Below are 26191 nucleotides of genomic sequence, written 5' to 3' on the forward strand. Positions count from 1 at the left end.
GCCGGCCCCCTTTATGTCTCCCATTTTTAAATTTTCTATATGTCTCATGTCTTTGTTCCCCTAGTCTTCCTTTACTGCTTTCTTTTATGTTAAGTGAATATGTAACATTTAAATTTCTTTCATGATATTTTCACTATATTTTTTGAATTATTTCCTTAGTAATTGCTTTAGAGCTTAACATCTATCTTACCAGAATCTGCTTCAGATTTATACTAACAATTCTGATGAAGTATAGAAACATTGCTAACATTTGATTTCTATGCTTGAAGTGTATTTACTGTGTTCTTTATTTTTATTTACATTGTTTATATTTATTTTTGAGGTATTGGTGGTCTGTTTGATACAGCTATAAAAATTATCTGGAAATGATTTTTTTACAGTTAGAATCAAGAATAGAGGAACTTAATAAAGAAGTTAAATCTTCCAAAGATAAGCTAGTAGCTCAAGACATTGCAGCTAAAAATGCAGTTCAGCAATTGCACAAAGAGATGGCTCAGCGGATGGAACAGGTATTTTTCAAGTTATTATCATTATTAACTTTCTGATGACTCTTTCTTGTTCATTAAAGTAGACTAACCCTGTTAGACAGTTTTGGACAACAGTGGCATATTAGGAATAAGTAATTTTATTTCTGTAAAAATTAAACTTTTAAAAAAATACTAACACAATACATAAATGCATGCTAACTGCAAAAAAATATTTAGTAAATTAAGGAAGCGTATAGAATAAACGATGAAAGTCCCCCTTCATCTGTCCTTCTCGCTTCCTGCCTCCAATCCCTTTACATCCTGTTCCTTGTTCCATAGCTAAAAATTGATACTTTGGTTATGTGTCTTACCACAGATGCGTATATAAATCACACGTGCTTATGTGTACTTATTCATATACTTTTTTCCCCTACTAGATTGGAATCTTACTGTATGTCTTTTCTCCTGTTTGTAACCTGCTTTTTTCCCCTACTTAACATACTTTGGTAATCTTTTTGAGTTAATATATATGTTTTTGAAAAGAAGTGATTTTAAACAGTGCTTTATTATTATTATTATTATTGCTTGAACTCCTTGAGGATGGGATCTTATTCATCTTCTTTTCTGTATCCACAACACCAGCACCAATGCCTGACTAACAGTCAGTCCTCACAGTGAATTGAAGCCAAAGGGGTTAACTGACTCCTTACACTCTGAATGAGATGGATCCAGTCCTTTATACCTTAAAGCTACTACCATAAGTGGCTTTCTGGAAGAACTTTAAGAAACAGAATATCTTCAACCTTTGTTTCTGTTGTTATTTTTTAAGATTTTATTTTTCCTTCTTCTCCCCAAAGCCCCCCAGTACTTAGTTGTATGTATTTTCTAGTTGTGGGTCCTTCTAGTTGTGGCATGCGGGACGCTGCCTCAGCGTGGCCTGATGAGTGGTGCTAGGTCTCCACCCAGGATCTAAACTGGTAAAACCCCAGGCTGCCAAAGCAGAGCGCACAAACTTAACCACTCGGCCATGGGGTTGGCCCCTATTTCTGTTATTCTTTACTATGTACTGCCTCTTAGCATTGGAAATGTGTTGTGTATTTAAAACTCACACTATCGGTTCTCAAACCTTTAATACTAATTGAAGGGAAATCTAGAGGATAAGACGTTAAGAAGTCGTTGGTTTTAGTGGACCCAAACATAACTTGGTTAGAATCACGTAGTGAGCTTTTTAAAAAAAATATTCTTCAGAGATTATATTTTAAAATAAAAACAAAGTAATAGTAACGTGCATGCTAACAGTTCAAACAGTAAAAGATAAATCTTCCGCACCGTTTCTCCCATTCCCCCTGCCCAGAGACGACCACTCATGCCCAGTCCCGGTGTATCCTCCCACATGTTTGTTGCATAGACGGGCATGCATATATTCCCTTTCTCCCTCCTCCTTACCTCTTCTTTTTGACAAATGGCAACACACTACACTCGCTACTGTGTATCTGTTTCCTCCCTAATGAGGAAAAGTGTAGGTGAGGTTAATAATAGTAGCTAAGGTAATGAGTTGCAAGCTATATGCCTTCCCATGTGTAAAACACTTGACAGGTATTAACTTATTTAATATTCACAACAACCCTAAGAGATGGGTATTATTAAGTAGATTTTGGAGATTGTTCCATTTAGTTATTTATAGATCTGCTTCGTTCCTTTTTTCTTCTAACTTTTCCTCTCAACTTTTTAATTTGAGAGTTTTCAAGCCTGTAGAAAAGGTAAAAGAATAGTAAAATGAACGCTTGTTTACCCTTCACGTAGAGTCACCAAACCTGGTCAGTTTTATTTAGAAGTGGATTCCTAGCGTGTGTGTGCACTTGTTCATGCACACAAACGCATATTCTCCCCAATTTAGTTTTCCAGCTTGAGTTTTCTTCATTTCTCAGACCAGGTAGGTAGAATGAATCTGAACCTCATGCTTACAGGAGGATAGGGTTGTGTTATAAACTCTCAGGGACTTTATAACGTGTCCCACTCATCCCCCGTGGCCTGGTATTGGTAAAAGAAGGTTTCAGACCTTCCTACTTCCTCTTAGATTTTTTGGCCATGGGGATTTCCCATACTTTCTTGTGAACTCAAGTGTACATTAAAAAGATGTTCGTTCTATTTCTTCTAAAATTTTTGGTGTTTTGAATGGGGAGGGTTTATCTGCTGTATTTCGAGAAGCAGAGCTAGTTAGATGTTACCTTAATTTTAACTGACTGTTGAATCCTATTAACTATCTTATTCATACTTTTAGCTTCATCCAAGTCAACGATAAACATCTTAAACCGGTCAAATCCAAAGACTTTACTGACTTCTCTTTCTTTATCTGTGCTGTAAATGGACTGACTTTCTACAGAAGCTTAAATAGTAGTCGCTGTGTTATCTCATTTAATATTCCCAATGATTCTATGAAATGGGACATAGAAATGGAAACTTAGAACACCCCAGGTTGTTCCTTTGCAGCTGACCCATGGATGACTGAGTAACAGGACATTCTTGTGAACATTCCCTGCTGTAGTCAAGAACCTCATAATATTTTACTGCATCTATTGTAATTGTCTTTTTTCTGTTTTTTCTACTTCTTGTCTCTCAACTTCAATGAAACTTTCATGCTACCACCAGTTATCTTACTAAGACACACATTTAATAAAAGGTTCTGATCTATAAATATTTCTTCAGCTTCCCATTGCCTGTAGGATAAAATCTCAAATTATGAGCATTACAAGAGAAGCCCTTCTTGCTTTCAAGATTTAATCACTACCTCTCTTTCTGTTTTATAACTACTTCCTCCCCACTCCAACCAACACACCAAGTTTAAACCTTACAAAATGACTTAATATCCTCTAAATATATCATGTATTTTATACTTTTAGGCATTAACACATGATAATCACTCTACTTTGAATTTCTTTCCTTGACTAACTCCTTGTGTTCTGTTGAATCCTACTTAACCTTCAATGTCTAGCTCAAGTATAGCACCTTGTCCAAGTACAGCATCTTTCACCCTTAATGCCGGCTCTTCCCGGGGAACGTTAATATTTTTGTCTTTTCAGAGAACTTTGTACATTCATTCACTAGAAATTACATTGGATCATAATGTTTGTTTATGTGTTGTTCTTACTAAGTAGTGAGCTCTTCCAGGACAGAAGCCGTGACTTGTTCTTCTTTGTGTTCCCAAAAGCTAATATGATATCTGAGCATTAAGTTTTCATGAAACCAGACTTCTTTTAAAGTTGACGTTACCATTAATTGTTTTTTTCTAAGTACAGTTATTCAATTACCTAAAAGTCTAGCTAATTCTGTTAGCCAATTCCAGCACAATTTTCTCAATCCTTGTTCACAAGCACATTGTCAAATCCTTAGGGATCTCTGGTTTCCCTATTCCAATGTTTTCCTTAATTTTTCTTGAAAATTAGTAGGCTATTTCAGTGGGGAAAAAAAATCCCAATTGGATGACTAAAAAAGTACTTACGTATATGTTTAGTATTCTGAGTGTTTACTAGATGTACTTATCAGCTGTACCAGAACTTCATGAAACTTTGTCGTAAAGACAAAGCTCCTAGGCGTCATCAGAGCACAGGAGCTTTTCCTACACTATGCCCTCTTCAATTCAGTTATAGTATCAGTTGGCATTTACCACTAGATACCATTCAAAATCCCTAAAGTTTAAGATTGCAACTTCACGTTTGCAAACCATGAATTTACTTAAATTAAAGGCTATCTGTAGAAGTTTTCGTTGTATGAAATTTCAGAATATGGAGTACCAGCTTATACTGAGTGAATTTTAAATGGGTATATAGGTGTCACACTTAATCTAATTAGGTATTTCTTATTAAGTGCAAAATACTTTAAGAAGCTTTTCATATATAGGAAATCAAATGATCGTTAATTAGTATATTGTTACTTTTTTTGTTTCTCTCTTTTTTTTTTTTTAAAGATTGCCACCTGGGCTAACAACTGTTGCCAATCTTTTTTTTTTTCTGCTTTATCTCCCCAAACCGCCCCCTGTACACAGTTGTATATCTTTAGTTGCACGTCCTTCTAGTTGTGGGATGTGGGACGCCACCTCAACGTGGCCTGACGAGCGGTGCCACGTTCGCGCCCAGGATCCAAACCCTGGGCTCCCGCAGCGGAGTGCACGAACTTAACCACTCAGCCACGGAGCCGGCCCCTACTTGCTTTTTTTGAATGAACTAAGGTTATAGATTTTAGAAATTGTCAGCCATTCAATCAGGGTTCAGGCAGAAAACAGGAACTGATTATTTGAGGGAGAATTTAATAAAAAGGCTCTTTACTCAAAGATATGGGCAAGATTTAGGGAGTCCAGCAAGGGAAAATGCAGGATTCTGGGTCTGCTGGAGGAGGTAGTATCACTCTTTGGGCTAAAGGAATAAGGATAAGATGCAGGTAGTGCAACCTAGAGAAGGTAGTTGTTTAGAGAGGGCTCCTGACTGGAGTAGTGGCCTTCAGCCATCCTGTGGTGACTCTGGAAGAGCAACATCCCACTTTCTGCCTACCCTCCTGGTCCTCTGCCTAGTGCTCCCTGTCGGCTGAACCCAACTGGAAGTATGAGGGTAGGAAACTTGTTGATCTGGTCCCTGAGGGTCATCTTCCTGGAGCACAGGGGTGGATGGGAACAGTGGGAGAGTGGATCTGGAGGACTAAACAGAAAAGAGCAACCATTCAACCAGAGTAAAAGGAATGGGAAAGGGTAAAAGCAAATATTAGTGACTAATTTATTTATTGTATCATTTCTGTATAATTTTGAATTCTTCCTTTCATTTTAAAATTTCATGAAACAGGTCCTGGGAATGTTACGCAAAAACCAAGAAATACGTTGGTAATATTATACAAAAATATTATTTATTTTGATTTTCAAAAAATATTTTTTGTTAATGCTAGATTTTTTTTTTCAAAGGCCAATAAGAAATGTGAAGAGGCACGCCAGGAAAAAGAAGCAATGGTAATGAAGTATGTAAGAGGTGAGAAGGAATCTTTAGACCTTCGAAAGGAAAAAGAGATACTTGAGAGAAAACTTAGAGATGCAAATAAAGAATCTGAGAAAAACACTAACAAAATTAAGCAGCTTTCTCAGGAGAAAGGACGATTGCACCAGCTGTATGAAACAAAGGTATAGCTTGCGCTCTCGTACTGTATTTGAAATTTGTTCTCTTTGCTTTCTCTTATTTAATCAAGTAATCATAACTTAACATGGTTAAACTACTATTAGACATAAAGTTGTTTTAATTATTTTGCCTTCTAAGAACGTGAATGCTTTAGTAATTACAGTGTCTTGTTACCTGTCTGCAGAAAGTGTTTGCTGTGAAAGGTGAGACACTGACACATGTTGTTCGTTAGATAACTTTTTTTTTTCCGGGGGGGGGGGGGGGTGGGGAGATTAGCCCTGAGCTAACATCTGCTGCCAATCCTCCTCTTTTCGCTGAGGAAGACTGGCCCTGAGCTGACATCCATGCCCATCTTCCTCTGCTTTATATGTGGGATGCCTACCACAGCATGGCTTGCCAAGCGGTGCCATGTCTGCACCCGGGATCTGAACCAGCGAACCCCAGGCCGCCGAAAAGTAGAACGTGTGCACTTAACTGCTGCGCCACTGGGCTGGCCCCTAGATAACTTTTTCTTGATAGATTTTTTTTAAAACTTTCTTTTAAAATCTGTATGTTGAAGAAATGAGTTTGTGTCTCAAGGGAAGATTTTATTTTGGTAAGATATATGCATAGTAGTGTCAAAATATGAATAGTTTTTGAGCCAGAAGTATAATTTGACCAGAATCTTAATATAACACTATTCATCATAGAATAGAATTTATATTTTTCTTGCAGAAAAACATATTCTTCTTAGATGCTGTCCAAGGAGGTTTAATTACTGAGCTGTTCAGAGCCCTTGCTGTTAACTACCAGCCTCATGGCTTGGTCTTGTTTCCAGTGGATTATCATTTCTTGGTGATGAATGTTATTTTTTATTAATTAACTTTTAGTTCAGGAATACTGTCATTATTCTCAGAAATTCTGGGAAAACCAATTTAATTTGTAGTTCACCTTAATGCCAGCCAGTTGGGAAGAATCCTGAAGGTATACTTGTACTCACAGTTTTTCTAGTAGGTTAAAATATATATGTTGATCATCTTACGTTTGTTAATTGGATTTAGTATTTTACTCCTCTCTTATGATTTAAGCTTTAAATCAATTTTATAGCTTTTAGGCCATAATGTGCCAGCCCTTGAATTATAGTGTTATTGCTTTGATTATTTTGAGGAGTTATAAAAGGTACACTAATTACTTGATTGTTTAAATGAAAAAATATGACCTAGTGATATCATTTTAGGAAGGTGAAACTACTAGACTCATCAGAGAGATAGAAAAATTAAAGGAAGATATCAACTCTCACATCATTAAAGTAAAATGGGCACAAAACAAATTAAAAGCGGAAGTGGATTCACATAAGGTAAGTATTATAAAGCAGTGGAAGAATTACTAGAATCAGTTTTAACAGCGAATGCAGTAATAGTTAATGAGGCATAAAGCTTAATTTAGTGACATCTGTAGGATAGGTTGGGCCTGAATATTGATGAGTGTGAAAGATATTTCCTTGCATGATTTACATATTAAATTGGATAGAGTGTTAAATTTTATCATTTGTTGTTTACAACCCCCAAATTGACTTCGTTCTTTAAGCATTTTTTTGGTATGCTATATTTTATATTAACCATTGTCAAATTCAAGGGGAAGAGGAGAATCTGTAGATTATCAAAATTGAAAGTAAACTCTGGAAATAATAATTTCCAAGTTTTCAAAAATAAGTTTAATGATACTGTTTAAAACTATAATCATGGGTTATCTCATTAAATAATTCTAAGTCAGTAGAACTGTTAACAACTTTTGGATATTTGTATACAGTATTATCAGAGTAAACTAGGGGAGTTGTCTGGGTTGACAGTGGTCAAAGACAGGTTAGAGAATGGTGGATTTCCCTCCAGTTCTGAGCTAACTGCTGATCAGTGCGTGAGTGTTGGGAAACTAGAGGCAGAGAAAGAACTGCGAGAAAGGACCAGGGGCAGCAATCCCTGGAGCTCACACAGGGCTACAAACCATTTAAAGTTTTCCCTTTACTTTGGGTTATAGAACTGGAAATTAAAATTCCAAATCCTGTGACATGGTAATGATTTCGTAACTACCTGAGTTGCTTAAACATCTGAACATAATACCTGCTCATGTCTAATGTGTGTGGCACTTTCCTCGTCCTCATCTATAGTCCCTAAGAGACAGGATCCTAAAACCTATTAGAATACTAGCATCAAGGAGTAAGACTATTTAGTTAGGTCTTCTGTGTGCCATGTGTTCAAAGAATGTGTGATAACAGACTTAATGGCAGCTTTGAGGTCAGATGAAACCAGATGCTTTGTAAGTAGGTTTAAGGCTGATGTGATAAGGTTACATGGTATAGACTGCTAGAAAATGAAAACAGTGAGCATATTGACCTGGTATGTGAATGTTAGAAATTTACCGGTTCTTTTTAAAAGCGTTTATTAGCCAGCAGGCGTTTTACTGGGTCTCCCTCTGTGCACAGCACTATATTGAATAATATGGAGGATGTAAAAGCCATAGAAGACACAGTAATTACTTTCAAAGAGTGTCTGGGATGCGATCCTGGTTACCTGTTTTACATATTTACCTAGTGGATGTGAGAGGGAGTCTCTGGATCAAAGGAGACAAGATTTAATCACGATCTGGGCAGTGTAGACCACTTCTTAAGATGTGGACAAGAGCCAGGACTCGTAGTCAGTTTTTCTCTAGGCACCCTTTCCAATTTCTAGTCCCTGCCCATCAGGGCTTAGATATTAATACTGGAGTCCTGGGGGTTACTGGATTCATTGTGATCATTAGCTTCTGATCATACCTCCAGGACCTATTACCAGAATTTAAGTCTTAGACTAGGTAGACTGAATACCCTGATCATCAGTAGAATCATCAGTAGGGTCAAACAATAGAAACAACTTACTTGTTCTCTTTTATAAACTCCCTCGGAGGTTAAACTGAAATGTGTTTTTAACCCCTAGCCTCTAAAAACAAAAGCCTTTGGAGTGTAGTGAATAAAGAAGAAGGACTCCCCCCAAGTATACCTCATATGCTTGTTCACCTGCCTGGTTGCTACCTATATATCTGGTCTCAGGATAAGATAATCTCACTGGAGCATGGATACGGCTGGCAACAGATGTGGCAGTAGATTCTTGTAGACCATGCTTTGACTGTGCTGGGTGCTGCCAGATAGTTTTGCTTTAGAGAAAACTAGAGCAGTGGAGTCTTAGATATCAAGGCAACATCTAGACCAGCAGGATGTAATAGACTGCAGACCTAATGTGCGACCAGGGGTCGGTATGTTTTGTGATGTATTCCCTCAACAAGACTGCCGCTTCCTATGCTCTCCTCTCAAGGTTACGTATGTTGTCAATGACAGCTGAATGAGGTTAAATGGTTTGTTTACTCCTAAGGCCCACTAATTAGAAGCTAGGGCTCACTTTTAATTAGCTTTGCTATTATCTCCCCTAGTAAAACTATATTCTATGTTCTGTTCTATAACTCTTCGTTTCTATAAGTATATTCTATTGCATTATGGAATAACAGGGTCTAGATTTACCCTCCTACCTTAAAAAAACTAAAAAAATATCTGTATGAAACAAAGATTTTAGACTTGGGACAACGCAAGGCAGCGTAGGACAGTGATCCCTGAGAGAAGGGAAACAAGCAAGATGTAATACCTGGAGAGTTTCCAGGTTACAGCAAAAGGAGAAGAATCCAAACGGAGTCCAGCAGTCTCCCTAAATTGAGGAGACAAGAGTATGAAGTATGGGAAACAGGGCAGAGTACCAGAGAAGAGAAAGATGCCGATCTGCGGTGTGATCTCCATATGGAGATCTCAGTTCTTAGCACACTGCTAATCAGTATATGTGTGTGAGAAAACTACAGGAGTGGAGAAAGAACAATCAGAAAGGAGTACGGACAACAATTTCTAGAGCTCACATAGGACTAGAGACTGTTCATGTTTCCACCAGCAAAGAGAAAACCCTCTTAACACACAGGGCATCAAGTGGTCCTCAGAATGGTGTTGCTTTAGCAGTGGGGACTAATTAGCCTTAGAATAAAATCTGTTATGGACCCCACCTAACAAAGCTTTAAAAGAAAGCCTCAAATCAAATTGTTTCAAATAATTTAACTATGTCCAAGAACAAAGCCCCAAGATATTTGAGTACAAAGATAGCCAGGACCTAAAAGCATAAAATTCACAATGTTTGGTGTCCAATAAAAAATTCCCAGACATGCAAAGAAGCAGGAAAATATAGCCTATAATGAGAAGAGAAGAAGAATCAATCAATAGAAACAAAGCCAGAAATTATATAGATGATTGAATCAGAAAACAAGGATGTTTCTGAAACAGCTATTATTAATATACTCCATATATAAAAAAAAAAAAGATACAGCCTGAGTATGTCAAGGAGAGACATGGAAGATTTGAAAAAGGCCAAATTGATATAATGTCTGAGATTAAAAATACATTGGATGGGATTAACAGAAGATTAGACACTGTAGAAGACAACATTAGTGAACTTGAAAAACATGAAACTTGACAAACATGAAAATATAGTAGTAGAAACTGTATGCTAGTGACTCCCACATTTATAACTTCTACCCAGAATTCCAAATTCATATATTCAAGTGGCTACTTGACATCTGACATCTTGGATGACTTAAGAGGCATCTTAAACTTAGCATGTCTAAAATTGAGTAGATGATGTGCCATTTTCCTACATTGCTTAGGAATGCTCCGTTGCTCCAGGCCTTTAGCAAATCTTCTTGCTCACTTCTTTTAAGTCTTTACCCATGTATCACCTTCTCAATGAGACTTTCCCTGGCTACCTTTACTAAACTTTCACCTCCCCCCAGACTTTCTCATGTCCTCACTTTACTTTTACTCCTTAGCACTTGTCACTATCTAATATAACATTTTTAATTATGTATTCTACTTATCTGTCTCCATCACTAGAATATCAGCTTTATGAGAGTAGAGGTTTTAGCTGTTTTCTCACGCTGCAGTTTCCCAAGAACATAGAACAGTGCCTGGTACGTGGTAGGTGCTCAGTGAATGCTGAATGACTCAGTGAATGAATGAAGCATGGTCAGTACCTTAAACAAAACACATTTAATGTGATTCTTGCTTTTCTTTTATTCAATTATTTATTTAATAAATATTTATTTGGCAGATAGGAATCTCTCAATTGCTATTTTTTGAGTGACTGGAGTACGTACTATGTGCTAGGCTATGTTATACTTATTAATGATATAAGAGTGAGAAAAAAAACCAGGTAAAGTTTCTCTTTCACTCTCTTCTCATTGAGCTAATATTTGAATATTAAAAAACCGATATTTGAAAAACGTCTCCAAATGTTTATATTTTAAAAGTGATACTGAGTTTTAATACAAGTCAAATTATTATTAAAAGACTAGCAACTGAAAATATATAACTGAATGCTTAAATATATGGTAGATTTATCTAAAAACAAAATGACATAAGAAACAGTGTGTGAAGGATAGATGCAGTTTAGATGGTTTAAGAGATGAAGGGAAAGGCATTTCACGTGGAAGAACAACAAGAAAAAAGGGAGATGAATATTCAGTGTTTGGGAAGATCAACCTAACTAGAGCAGAAGGTTTATATTAGGTATTCCTTCATTAATTCCACAAATATTACTTAAACAATTAATATGTGGGAAGTACTGAGCTGGGTGCTGTCCAGAAGCTATATCCTCAATGGAGAAAACACATAAGCTGCAGTACAGTATATTAATTGTTATAATCTTGGATGCCCTGGATTCAATCTGTGGGAAGGCAGAATAGCAGCATCTGCTCCTTTCTGAAGGGAAGCTACTAGGAAGAGATGATACCTAAACTCTCATTTGAAATGCACATGGTAGCTAAAACCATGGGACTGGATGGCTACTCTGAAGGAGGATTTTGGAGAAAGAGCTGCAGGCCAGGGCTGTATCTTAGAAAATCGCCACAGGAAGTGGAAAGCCAGTCAAGGAGATGGGGAAGGCAGCAATGAAGAGGGAAAAAACAAGAGTATGTTGTCTTGTAATGGAAACAGAGGAAGGATATTCAAAGAGTCAAGAGTGGTCAGAACTGGAGCAGGTAAGTCAAGAATAAGAAATGAGAAAAGTAATTGGATTTGATGAGAGAGTAGTCCCTGTGAACCTTCAGAATTGCTGTTGTAGGAGAGTGGTTAGGAACAGAAACCAAGTTGCAGCATCAGTCTATAAAAAAGCAGATTTGAATAGAAACCATGGCCATAAGCCAAAAAACTGTCTTTTATGTGTGTGTCCAGAGAACTTTGCTCTTCTTATCAGGTTAGTGTCTTCTAGTGATTTGCTGAAAACTATCAAAGTTAACTTTATGTATTGTCTTTCCGTTAACTGCACAGGACACTTGAGTTTTTTGTCAGAAGCATAAAATGTTATTACTGGAATAGTATCCAATCCCTCAGTGGCAGTGCTAAGACAAGGACTTTCCCTACTCTGGTCATCATTCTTATCAGTCATCACATCAGTGTGCCCAACCTTGTCACTGTGTTTATGTCACTGCAGGAAACCAAAGATAAACTCAAAGAAACAACAACTAAGTTAACCCAAGCAAAGGAAGAAGCAGATCAGATACGAAAAAATTGTCAGGATATGATAAAAACGTACCAGGTATGCTTAACTTTTCAAACAGATTAGTAACAAATTATGCTAAGTATCAGTACTACTCTTGTTAAATTTTTGTATCTGCAATATTTGAGGTGTGGAATGTATTTGGTAGGGCAGTGAAATACAGGTTATTTCCTATGTTAAAGTACTTGCAGCTTCAATAGAGATCTTCTTAGAGAAGTTTTTAGCGAAATAAAAATACTACACAATGTCAGAAGAATGAAGAGTGCAAGGAAATGTATAACTTAAAAAAGAAACTCCTCTGTATTGTTACATGTCTAAAATGCTGTTCTTGTTCATGCAAAATTGGCATATTTAAAATCTTTCAAGGCAGTCATCATTTTTTAGATACGTAAGCTATGTATTTCACTATTAGTAAACTTAATTGCCAAAGCCTTCTTCACTTTTCTAAGTATAAAACCTTAAAAATTGTCATGCTTTTAAAATTTCTTTTCCATTAGGAGTCAGAAGAAATTAAGTCAAATGAGCTTGATGCCAAGCTTAGAGTCACAAAAGGAGAACTTGAGAAACAAATGCAAGAAAAATCAGACCAGCTAGAGGTGAGGAGTTTTGTTCTTTGCATACCCTGGACTGTGTAATAAATATAGAAGGAGGGAAATGACACGTACTTATTGTCATCTACTTTTAAGGCCTTTTGGAAGGAGCAGGTGATAAGTTTTAGATCTAGTTTAGTACATAATGATTTGTGGTTTCTTTTCAACTTTTAAAAGATGCATCATGCCAAAATAAAAGAACTAGAAGATCTGAGGAGGACATTTAAGGAGGGCATGGATGAACTCCGAACACTGAGAACAAAGGTAATTGCATCTTTAGTGACGACTCCGGGGGAAGGGTAAATATCTTTAATTTTGGACTCATTCTGATATTTTAATGTTGGCGAAAGGATATTTATATAGATATTTTCCAAAATAAAAGAACTCAGAGGAATAGAGTATCAGTTCCCCAGCACAAAATTGACTCTTTTGTTGAGATGAAAAGGTCTTCCACTTCAGTCCCTTTGAAGTGTTTGCCAAACATTCCTCCTTCACATTTGCTGTGTCTATAGCTTATCCTTGGGCCTCTGATCTAAAAGCAGTCTTATCAGCAAGTTAATTCGAAAGATAGTTGGACTTTAAAACTATGAGTGTCAGAAAATAATAGAAAGACTGTCTTAATATTTCTCCTGGGTATAATTACTAGTCTTGTGTAGAGTTTTAATTTCTAACAATCTATGAAATCCTTTCCAGTGTTTTTAGTCTTTTTCATAAGAATAGGATCCCTTTTAATATGAATGTGAAAAATATTATCATTGTGTATCATTCATTTATTTAGAAATAGGTTTTTAAGTAACCACCTTGGATTGGTGATCACTTAGTTTTCAAAGTGTCTTTCATGTATCCTTCTATTTGTTCTCCATGCCAGTTCTTTGAGGTAGGTAGGGAAAGTGTTTCCTCTTTTCAGGTGAGGAAATAGAGAGTCAGCAAAAATAAAGTGACATACTAAACCTCCCATGACTAAATCATGAGGAATCTGTGACTGAAACCCAGGACTGTTCACTTCCCATTGTGTTTTCTTCACAATAATTAATACTGCCTCAGAATTCAGCTTAGATTGGTAATATGTAACCACTATCTGAAATAGTTAATGAGAAACAAGAAAATATTGTTTGTAGTTTAACTTGGTTATGGTTATTTGATAGGTGAAATGTCTAGAAGATGAACGACTGAGAACAGAAGATGAATTATCAAAATATAAGGAAATTATTAACCGCCAAAAAGCTGAAATTCAGAATTTATTGGACAAAGTGAAAATTGTGGATCAGATACGGGAGCAGCATGAAAGGTATAAAATGAGCAACTTCTGTTTGTGCTAATCAACAGGCTTTTTAATTCTATCTCAGGTTTCTATTTTTAAGTGCAATTATTGCTTAAACGAATAATTTTACAATTTTACTAGCTAAGAAATTTTTATTCTTATCTTCATTTGAACTTTTTTTAATTATCTTTGAAGTTCTCATCATGGCTTCTAAAAATCAAAGTTTATATTCCCTAAACATTTTATAAGACAGAATGGATTTTAGTTTCTTCATCCATTCCTTAGCTTTCAAATTCTGTTACTTATGCACCATACTTATTTTTCTTCTAAAAGGTAGATATGTGTCTGTATCGATATCTTTGCATGTATGTAGCTTAAGGTCAGGAGCTGACATTATTGCTTGGCTTCTTATAAATCTGTTTAGCTAAACGCTACTCATGACATTACCTGGCAGAGCCTGGATTCCGGTTGAATCCAAATATCTTCTTTTTCATACCCTACTGATACCCAAGCTACAGTACAGCTGAGTGTTGCTAAAGGAATCCTCACCATCATCCATATTGATGCTGCTATAAATTCATGCTTAGCAACTTCAACTGGGAATATTAATACACCTGTAATCCTGCCGTGTGTCCTTAGTCAGTGCCTTCTCCTCCATCTTCTTAGCATCTATTCCAAACCTTACTGCTTTCTTCACACTTCTGGTCTTCCCTCTCATGTCACTGTTTACTCTTACTTCACAGAAAAAATGAGAGTTGTTAGGTGACAGTTCTCTCAACCTTTGGCTGTCAGTCCTAATGAACTTGCTGCATCTGCAACCATTCTTCTTTGTTTTCCTCCTGTTATTATGAAAGAAATGTTCCCGTTCCTCGGATTGAATTGTTCTCTATACTTCTTCTGTGGATCCCATGCTCTTCTGCCTTCTCAGGGTCTTTCTTGATTGTTCCTGCTTATTTCTTGATTGTTTCTTCCTTATCCTTTCTCTCTTACCTCTCTTTCTCCTGACTTTTTTTCTTTCTACGTTTAAATATTATATGTTAAAAAACATCAAAACTCCTATGACCTTCCCCTACCTTTCTCCTTTCCTTCACTACTAAATGTCTTTACAGAATCGGCTATACTCATCTCCACTTCTTCATTCCCTTTGTTCTTCTGTTTCTTTCCACTGAATTCTACTTCTGCCCCAACATTATGTTGAAACTTGCTAATGCTTCCTTACGTCTAGTAGACACTTCTCAGACTAAGTCTTGCTTGAATTTTCAGTACTAACACCACTGAGGCCATTGTCTTTCTGGGTGTGCTCTGTTCTTTGGCTTCATTTCATCATGCTCTACTAGTGTTCCTCCCTACTTCCTGGCCACTTTTTCTCAGTCTCCCCGGCAGTCTTCTCTTTCTGTCATAAAGCTCTCTTTTGTTCTTATTTGATTACACCCCTGGGTGATCCTAACCATTCCTCTAGTATGCTGTAGGACCTTCACATCATTACCTTCAGCCCTTTTTGCTGCACTGCAGACAAACAAGTATCAGACACCTCAGACTTTAACATGGCTAAGTGGATTCATCTCTCTCTCTCACACATACGCCGTTCTGAGTTTCCTGAGATGAGTAGCATCCCCATGATTTTCCCGGGCGGCACCCTTCGCTCTTCTTTCCTTCCCCTCTCACATCTAAGCAGTCACAAAGTATTGTTGATGCTAACTCGTTAATATCTTTCAAGTCCATTTACTTTTCACATCCCAACTGCTGCTGCCATCGCCCAAGCTGGTATCAGCTTTCATCTGGAAAACTGCCACAGCTTCTAAACTGGTTTTTTTGCTTATTTCCCTTTTAATCCATTTCCCACGCTGTGATTAGCAAATCTTTCTAAAAAGAAATCTTCTCAAAACCTTTCCGTGATTTCCCATAGCCTCAAGTATTGCCTAGTGAATTCAATGCCTTAAACATGCTTGGAAGATCATTAATGACCTTGCTTCTCCCTCTGCACCTTATCCTCTTTCACTTTTGTGTTTCAGCAATAGTTGGTTAACAAATGTTGATTGATTGTCTCCTGGGTGCCAAGCCCTGTGTGAAGTGCTTAGTACAGATGTATAGTACAGTCCTTATCCTCATCAGTATTGAACATCTATTTGTTAGTACCAACACGAAGGCATTCTCTTGTTCCCTTCCCAGCTTTAGCACATACTGTTTCCTCTACCTGGAACATATTTTGTTTTCCCACTTGCTCACTCTTACTTTTCCTTTAGGTTAAGAATTAGCAAACTATGGGCCAGAGCCAAATCTAGCCCACTGCCTCTTTTTTTTTTTTGTCCCGAGGTTTTTTTTTTTAGGAAGTCACCCTGAGCTAACATCTGTCGCCAATCTTCCTCTTTTTGCTTGAGTAAGATTTGCCCTGAGGCAACATCTGTGCCAGTCTTCTTCTATTTTGTATGTGGGTTGCCACCACAGCATGGCCACTGATGAGTAGTGTAGGTCCACAACTGGGAACCAAGCCTGGGCTGCCAAAGTGGAGTGTGCTGAACTTAACCACTAGGCCATGGGGCCGGCCCCTGCCTCTTATTTTCTTATTTAAAGATTGGCACCTGAGCTAACATCTGTTGCCAATCTTTTTTTTCTTCTTCTTCTTTTCCCCAAAGTCCCCCAGTACATAGTTGTATATCCTAGTTGTAGGTCCTTCTGGTTGTGCTATATGGGAGGCTGCCTCAGCATGGCTTGATGAGTGGTGCCATGTCTATACCCAGGATCTGAACTGGCAAAACCCTGGGCTAGTGAAGCAGAACGTGCGAACTTAACCACTTGGTCACGGGGCCAGCCCCTAGCTTCTTTTTTTTAAAAAATTTGAGTTCATAATAGTTTACATCATTGTGAAATTTCACTTGTACATTATTTCTTGTCTGTCACCACATACGTGCTCCCCTTCACCCACTGTGTCCACCCCCTACCCCCCTTCCCCTGGTAACTACTGAACTGTTTTCTTTGTCCATGTGCTTGTTTATATTCCACATATGAGTGAAATCATCTGGTGTTTGTCTTTCTCAGTCTGGTTTATTTTGCTAAGCTTATTTCCTTTCAGGTCTTTCCATGTTGTTGTAAATGGGATGAATTTGTCGCTTTTTATGGCTGAGTAGTATTCCATTCTATATATATACTACATCTTCTTTATCCAATCATCAGTCACTGGGCACTTGGATTGTTTCCATGTCTTGGCTATTGTGAATAGTGCTGCGATGAACACAGGGGTACATATGTTACTTTGGATTGTTGATTTCAAGTTGTTTGGGTAGATACCCAGTAGTGGGATAGCTGGGTCATGTAATAGTTCTATTTTTAGTCTTTTGAGGAATCTCTGTACTGTTTTCCATAATGCCTGCAACAGTTTGCATTCCCACCAGCAGAGTACGAGGCTTCCCTTCTCTCCACACCCTCTCCACCATTTGTTATTTTTAGTCTTAGTGATTATAGCCATTTTAACAGGCGTAGGTGGTATCTTAGTGTAGTTTTGATTTGCATTTCCCTGATGATTAGTGATGTTGAACATCTTTTCATGTGTTTATTGGCCATCTGTATCTCTTCTTTGGAAAAATGTCTGTTCATATTCTCTGCCCATTTTTTGATTGGGCTATTTGGTTTTTTGTTGTTCAGTTGTGTGAGTTCCTTATGTATTATGGAGATTAACCCCTTATCAGATAGATGATTTGCAAAAATTTTCTCACAGTTGGTGGGTTGTCTTTTGGTTTTGATCCTACTTTCATTTGCCTTGCAGAAGCTCATTAGTCTGATGAACTCCCACTTATTTTTTCTTTTGTTTCCCTTGTTTGAGAAGACATGATATTTGAAAAGATCCTTTTAAGTTCAATGTCAAAGAATGTACTACCTATATTATCTTCCAGGAATTTTATGGTTTCAGGACTTATCTTCAAGTCTTTGATTCATTTTGAGTTTATTTGTATGTATGGCGTGAGATAATGGTCTACTTTCATTCTTTGGCATGTGGCTGTCCCATTTTCTCAGCACCATTTATTGAAGACACTGTCTTTTCTCCATTGTATGTTCTTGGCACCTTTGTCGAAGATTAGCTGTGCATAGATATGCAGTTTTATTTCTGGGCTTTCAGTTCTGTTCCATAGATCTGTGTGCCTGTTTTTGTACCAGTACCATGCTGTTTTGATCACTATGGCTTTGTAGTACGTTTTGAAGTCAGGGATTGTGATGCCTCCAGCTTTATTCTTTTTTTCTCAGTATTTAGCAATTCGGAGTCTTTGGTTGCCCATATGAATTTTAGGATTCTTTGCTCTGTGTCCATGAAGAATGTCATTGGGATTCTGATTGAGATTGCATTGAATCTGTAGATTGCTTTGGGTAGTATGACGTTTTAACTATGTTTATTCTTTCAGTCCATGTGCATGGAATCTCTTTCCATCTCTTTATGTCATTATCTATTTCTTTCAATAATGTCGTAAAGTTTCCATTGTATAAGTCCTTCATCTCCTTAGTTAAATTTATTCCTAGTTACTTTATTATTTTTTTTTGCGATTGTAAATGGAATTATATTCTTGAGTTCTCTTTCTGTAAGTTATTAGAGTACAGAAATGCAACTGATTTTTCTAAGTTGCTTTTGTACCCTGCAACTTTACTGTAGTTGTTAATTATTTCTAATAGTTTTCCGATGGATTCTTTAGGGTTTTCTATATATAAGATCATGTCGTCTGCAAACAGTGAGAGTTTCACTTCTTCACTCCCTGTTTGGATTCCTTTTCTTCCTTTCTCTTGCCTAGTTGCTCTGGCCAAAACCTCCAGTACTCCGTTGAATAAGAGTGGCGATGGTGGGCATCCTTGTTTTGTTCCTGTTCTCAGAGGGATGACGTTCAGTTTTTCCCCATTGAGTATCATGTTGGCTGTGGGTTTGTCATATATGGCCTTTATTGTGTTGAGGTAATTTCCTTCTATCCCCATTTTGTTAAGTGTTTTTATCATAAATGGCGATTGGATCTTGTCAAATGCTTTCTCTGCATCTATTGAGATGATCATGTGGTTTTTATTCCTCATTTTTGTTAATGTGGTGTATCACATTGATTGATTTGTGGGTGTTGAACCATCCCTGTGTCCCTGGAATAAATCCCACTTCATCATGATATATGATCTTTTTGATGTATTGCTGTATTTGGGTTGCTAATATTTTGGTGAGGATTTTTGAATCTATGTTCATCAGCGATATTGGCCTGTAGTTTTCCCTTTTTTTGTTGTCCTTGTCAGGCTTTGGTATCAGAGTGATGTTGGCCTCGTAGAAATGTGTGAGGAAGTGTTCCATCTTCTCTGACTTTTTGGAATAGCTTGAGAAGGATGGGGATTAAATCCTCTCTGAAAGTTTGGTAGAATTCCCCAGGGAAGCTGTCTGGTCCTGGGCTTTTATTCTTTGGGATGCTTTTGATTACTGTTTCAATCTCTTTACTTGTGATTGGTCTATTCAGATTCTCTATTTCTTCTTGATTCAGCTTTGGGAGGTTGTAAGAGTCTGACAATTTATCCGTTTCCTCTAGATTGTCCATTTTGTTGGCATATAGTTTTTCGTAGTATTCTCTTATTATCCATTGTATTTCTGTGGTATCCATTGTTATTTCTCCTCTTTCATTTCTAATTTTATTTATCTGAGCTTTCTCTCTTTTTTTCTTTGTAAGTCTGGCTAGGGTTTGTCAATTTTAGTTATCTTCTCAAAGAACCAGCTCTTTGTTTCATTGATCCTTTCTACTGCCTTTTTTGTTTCAATAGCATTAATTTCTGCTCTGATTTTTATTATTTCTCTCCTTCTACTAACTTTGGGCTTTGTTTGTTCTTTTTCTAATTCTATTAGGTGTAGTTTGAGATTGCTTATTTGGGTTTTTCCTTGTTTGTTAAGGTAAGCCTGTATTGCAGTGAATTTCCCTCTTAATATGGCTTTTGCTGCGTCCCATATGAGTTGGTATGGTATATTTTCATTTTCATTTGTCTCCAGATATTTTTTGATTTCTCCTTTAATTTCTTCAATGATCCATTGCTCATTCAATAGCATGTTGTTTAGTCTCCATGTCTTTGTCCTTTTCTCAGCTCTTTTCTTGTAATTAATTTCTAGCTTTATAGCATTGTGATCGGAAAAGATGCTTCATATTATTTGTCTTCTTAAATTTATTGAGGTGTGCCTTGTTTCCCAACATGTGGTCTGTTCTTCAGAATGTTCCATGCACACTTGAGAAGAATATGTATTGTGCTATTTTTGGATGGAGTTTTCTATATATGTCTATTAAGTCCATCTGGTCTAGCTTTTCATTTAATTCCACTGTTTCCTTGTTGATTTTCTGCCTGGATGACCTATCCATTGATGTGAGTGGAATGTTGAGGTCCCCTGCTATTATTGGGTTATTATTAATATCTTCTTTTAGGTTTGTTAGTAGTTGCTTTATGTACTTTGGTGCTCCTCTGTTGGGTGCATAGATATTTATAAGTGTTATTTCTTCTTGATGGAATGTCCCTTTGATTATTATATACTGCCCCTCTTTGTCTCTCTTTACCTGTCTTGAAGTCTACTTTGTCTGATATAAGTATTGCAACAGCTGCTTTCTTTTGTTTGCCATTAGCTTGGAATATCATCTTCCATCCCTCACTCTGAACCTGTGTTTGTTTTTGGAGCTGAGATGTGTTTCCTGGGGGCAGCATATCGTTAGATCTTATTCTTTAATCCATCTCTCCACTCTTTGTCTTTTTATTGGAGAATTCAGTCCGTTTACATTTAGGGTGATTATCAATATATGAGGGCTTAATGCTGCCATTTTATCACTCGTTTTCTGTTCTCCTGCATTTCCTTTGTTATTTGCCCTGTGTATTTTGATCTACCAATTGAGTTATGTAGTTTTTTATGTTGTGTTTGTTTTCTTCTTATTTATTATTTATGTCTCTGTTCTGCTTTTTTGTTTAATGGTTACCCTGAGGTTTGTATTCAAGATCTCGTGGATAAGATAGTCCCTTTTCTGATGGTCTCTAATTTCCTTAGACTAAACCAATTCAGTCCCTTTCCTCTTCCCTTCCTAAGTTGTTTTTCTCACATCTTATTCCATCTTGTGTTATGAGTTTGTGGTTAACATGACAAGATTATCTTTGTTTTTGGTGTTTTCCTTACTGTTGTCTTTAATGCTATACTTGAGTATTTGCTATCCTGCTCTGATTCTATCTATTTAACTCCTTACTCGGTGCTTTGTAACCCTTTTCTCCCTTTTTTTTCCCGGTATGAGGGCCTTCTTGAGGATTTCTTGTTGTGGGGGTTGGGGGTGTGTCTCATGGCTACAAACTCCCTTAGCTTATGTTTGTCTGGGAAAGTTTTTATTTCTCTATCATATCTGAAGGATATTTTCACTGGATAGAGTATTCTTGGCTGAAAGTTTTTGTCTTTCAATGATTTGAATATGTCATTCTAGCCTCTCCTAGCCTGTAAGGTTTCTGCAGAGAAATCTGCTGAAAGTCTGATGGGGGTTCCTTTGTAGGTTATTTTCTTCTGCCTTGCTGCCCTTAGTATTCTTTTTCTGTCATTCAGTTTTGCCAGTTTTACCACTATATGCCTTGCAGTAGGTCTTTTTACATTGACATATTTGGGAAATCTGCCATCCTCTTCCACATGGATTTTCTTTCCTACATTTGGGAAGTTCTGTGCTGTTATTTCTTTGAACAAGCTTTCTACTCCATTTTCCTTCTCTTCTCCCTCTGGAATACCTATGATTCTAATGTTGCATTTCCTAATTGAGTTGGATATTTCTTGGGGACTTTCTTCGTTTAGTCTTAGTTCTCTCTCTTCCTCTATCTGGAGCATTTCAACATGTCTATCTTTGATTATGCTGATACGCTCCTCCAGGGTGTCTGCTCAAGCATTCAGGGAATCCATATTTTGTTTTATTTCTTCCATTGTGTCTTTCATCTCTAATATTTCTGCTTGATTCTTCTTTATAGTTTCAATCTCTTTTGTGAAGTAGCTCCTGAACTCGTTGAATTGTTTCTCAATATTCTCTTTTACCTTGTTGAGTTTTTTGATGACAACTGTTTTGAATTCTTTGTCATTTAGATTACATATTTCTGCATCTTCAGGACTGATTTCTGGGTACTTGTCATTTTCTTTCTGGCCTGGAGATCTAATATAGTGTTTGATATTGCTAGAGGTTCTGTTTTTTTTCATCCTGGCATTACTAGGTTGCAGGTACCACCTATTGCCACTGGGTGCAGGTCAAGACCCCTATATTCTGAGTCCTCTGCCTTCTTCCAAAATCCCAGGGGCTGGAGTCCCCAGTGGGCGGGTGGTGGAAGGGGCTCTTTCTCCTGCGTGCTCTCAGGGCTTTCTCGCTCTGCTTTCCTGGGGTGTTGGCTTGATGAGGTGTCCCATCCACCCACCCCGTGAAAGCTTTTGCCCTGGTAGAGGACTTCCCTCTAGGCTGCAAGGGCCTACTGGGGATCTTTGATGTTCTCGTGAATGACCGTCCCCTGTCCCATTCCTTCCCTCTCGCAGGCCTCCAGTAGTCCTGGATTGCAGTCTTTAGGGGAGGAAGAAAAGATTTCTCTTACCCCGTTCCACCTCCAAGGGGGCTCTAGTCTCTCTGCCCTCTGTCATATGGCTGTGTGGACCTCTCTGACGTTTTTTGTGTTGAGTTTGGATGTCGTCTGTTGGAGTATGGATGTTTTTTTCATTGTATGTTGGAGGAGAAAGATTTCTGAGAGACCTACTCTGCCATGATGCTGACGTCACTCCCTGACTCTTTTTATAAGTAAAAACTTTTTGGAACACAGCCATTCTCACTCCTTTATGTATTGTCTGTGGCTGCTTTCATGCTGCAATGGCAGAGTTGAACAAAGGCCATATGCCCCAGAAGCCTAAATTGTTTATTGTCTAGGTCTTTCACAGGAGAAGTTTGCTAACTGCTAGTTCAAGTATTAGTTTAAGCATCACTTACACAAGCTTGGTGCTTTCATCATCAAAAATGTTTTATCCCACTCATATAATTTCCCTATTTGACTAAAAGCTTTTTGAAAGCAGAGGCCATGTCAGTCTTGCTCGCTTATATTCCCAGCTCTTAATTCCTAATGTATATTAGGCATTCACAAAAATCCAAATATTTGGATGTATGAATAAAAGTAGCTTTATGAGCATTTCATTCGATGAAAATTCCCAAACCATTAATTTAATGTCTTTTAATAGTTTAATTTTTTTCTTAAATATAAACTTTGTTTTTTAGAGGTAAACAAGAAATTGAAAATTTGAAGGAAGAAGTGGAAAGTCTTAATTCTTTGATTAATGACCTACAAAAAGACATCGAAGGCAGTAGGAAAAGAGAATCTGAGCTACTACTATTTACAGAAAAGCTCACTAGTAAGAATGCACAACTTCAATCTGAATCCAATTCTTTGCAGTCACAGTTTGATAAACTTTCCTGTAGTGAAAGTCAGTTACAAAGCCAGTGTGAACAAATGAAACAGACAAATATTAATTTGGTAAGTATAAATGTACATTTAACTTTTAAAGCAATATAGCAAGAAGTGCAAATTAAATTTCCCTAGTGGTAGTTGACTGAAGCTTTTTTTTTTTTATTGGCACTAACTTTCTGGTAATTTCAAATGCTGTAAGAAGTATCAGTTTTTCCTTTCAATTTGTGCAATTCCTTATAAAATTTCTCCCTACAATGATTATGAAGTAGTATTTCACATTTGAAAATAAGAAAAGCAGGGTTTTTGTCATTCCTAACTGGAATTACTATATATTTTTTTAAAGTACTTTAAATTTCTTTTTTTTTTTTATTTTATTTTATTTTATTTTTTCCTTTTTCTCCCCAAAGCCCCCCAGTACATAGTTGTATATTTCTCGTTGTGGGTTCTTCTACTTGTGGTATGTGGGACGCTGCCTCAGCGTGGTCTGATGAGCAGTGCCATGTCCGCGCCCAGGATTCGAACCAACGAAACACTGGGACGCCTGCAGCGGAGCGCGCGAACTTAACCACTCGGCCACGGGGTCAGCCCCTAAAGTACTTTAAATTTCTATATTTTTATAGTTTAAATATGGTTTATTATTTCCATGTTATGAGAGTGTCTTCAAGTTACTTATAAAAATAATTTGAGACTTTAGTCCAAAAAATACAGAGACCTCTATCACATGTTGTTTTGCATATATAGAATGGCAAATGCATTAATATATCCCCCTGCATTACTATATGAGGAATTTGCAGAGCCCAGTAAACAAAACCTGGTAAGGAGTGATGATAGAAGAATCTACTATCAAGGACCTTATATATTTTTTTGATAAGGAAACTACTTTTTTTTTTTTCTGGGAAAGATTTGCTCTGAGCTAACATCTGTTGCAAATCTTCCTCTCTTTTTCTCCCCTCCTCCCAAAGCCCCAGTACACAGTTGTATATTCTGGTTGTAAATCCTTCTAGTTCTTCTACGTGAGCTGCCACCACAGCATGGCTACTAACAGACGAGTGGTGTGGTTCCACGCCTGGGAACCGAACCCAGGCCGCTGAAGTGGAGCGCGCCAAACTTTAACCACTAGGCTATCAAGGCTGTCTTGAGGGACTTTGTAGTTTTAAGGTTTTAAACTGTGAGCAATAGTGGAAACAGTCAGTTATTAAAATTGGTGTTTTTTATTTTATTTAATATTTAGGAAAGTAGATTGTTGAAAGAGGAAGAACTGCGAAAAGAGGAAGTCCAGACCCTGCAAGCTGAACTCACTTGTAGACAAACAGAAGTTAAAGCATTGAGTACCCAGGTTGAAGAATTGAAAGATGAGCTGGTGACGCAGAGACGTAAACATGCCTCTAGTGTCAAGGATCTCACCAAACAGCTCCAGCAAGGTGCACAATCCTTCCACATGTAGACCTTCCGTGTTGTTTCTTATAATCATTAAGGATTTATAGAAAAAAATATGTTTACATCAGGTTCTACCACATTGATGAGAGCTGTATGCTCTTTTTAATGTGTTAGTGTTTATAACCCACATTGCTAAATTTCTTGTGGTTCCATGAATAGTCTATAGTATCTTCTATGCTAAAGGACATTTATTGACAGAAGCACAAGCTGTAAGAATTGGCAAGTACCTTAGCACAGTACTGTCTAAGGTTTTTTGTTTTTTTTTTTTTTAAAGATTTTATTTTTTCCTTTTTCTCCCCAAAGCCCCCCGGTACATAGTTGTATATTCTTCGTTGTGGGTCCTTCTAGTTGCGGCATGTGAGACGCTGCCTCAGCGTGGTCTGACGAGCAGTGCCATGTCCGCGCCCAGGATTCGAACCGACGAAACACTGGGCCGCCTGCAGCGGAGCGCGCGAACTTAACCACTCGGCCACGGGGCCAGCCCCCTGTCTAAGGTTTTTTGATCACCTACTTCTATCAGTAAAAACTAAGCATTGTTCTTTAATTTATATATATTTATAAATTTTAAACATCTGTTACTCTGTTTTCTGTACATTAGAAAACACATGAAAATAGAAATTAAAAAAAATCTAGTTAAATCTAAGTGTAAATAGAAATTCTATTTTCTGCCTATACATGTCTGTCAGTTTTGTGCAGTATCTACAGTACCTGAACCCCTCCTTCTAGACCTCTAACTTAGAGATCTTTAAACCCTAACACTTCATTTTATAGGAAACTGAGTCCTAGAAAGGTTATAAATTACCAGAACACAATCATTAACAGCTAGAACTGGAACCCACATTTCATTCATTTAAAAATTCATACAATTATTCGGAGTCTGTGCTATGTGCTTGGATACAAAGATAAATAAGATATGTATTCTGACTTCCTATCCTCTACTCTTCCCCATTGGTTTATGTGTATTAAAGTAGGGTGAAATGTAGTAATAAGATAAAAGAGACTTAGCATTTATTTAATAGGAGTATATTCAGATGTTTACCATAAGATTTCAGTTTGTTTTGATAGATGTGATTGAAGGGAAATTTCTGGTACTCTATAGAGATCTACTAAATCTTTCAGTACTCCAAAAGTTATGTTCACTGTACCTAAATGATACCAGTATCGGTTGTTATCATAATGTTTTTTCTATATCTTTTGTATTTGACCTGCACATTTCTAGATGTCATTTTTATATGAGTGACACCTACAGTTATCCTGTCTA

At 37.2% G+C, this 26191-nt stretch overlaps 1 protein-coding gene across 1 annotated transcript in view; it reads left to right on the forward strand.

Moving 5' to 3' along the window:
- Positions 1–26191, forward strand: part of CCDC186 (coiled-coil domain containing 186) — a 54367-nt gene that overhangs the window by 19004 nt on the left and 9172 nt on the right. Inside the window, exons 4-12 of the mRNA XM_008506840.2 lie at positions 381–509; positions 5413–5625; positions 6837–6956; positions 12148–12252; positions 12711–12809; positions 12981–13067; positions 13949–14091; positions 23304–23559; positions 24725–24914. Coding sequence (XP_008505062.1) covers positions 381–509; positions 5413–5625; positions 6837–6956; positions 12148–12252; positions 12711–12809; positions 12981–13067; positions 13949–14091; positions 23304–23559; positions 24725–24914 — 1342 coding nt within the window. The remainder of the gene's footprint in view (positions 1–380; positions 510–5412; positions 5626–6836; positions 6957–12147; positions 12253–12710; positions 12810–12980; positions 13068–13948; positions 14092–23303; positions 23560–24724; positions 24915–26191) is intronic.

Source organism: Equus przewalskii, chromosome 1 (genome assembly GCF_037783145.1).
Source record: "Equus przewalskii isolate Varuska chromosome 1, EquPr2, whole genome shotgun sequence".
Taxonomy (NCBI): domain Eukaryota; kingdom Metazoa; phylum Chordata; class Mammalia; order Perissodactyla; family Equidae; genus Equus; species Equus przewalskii.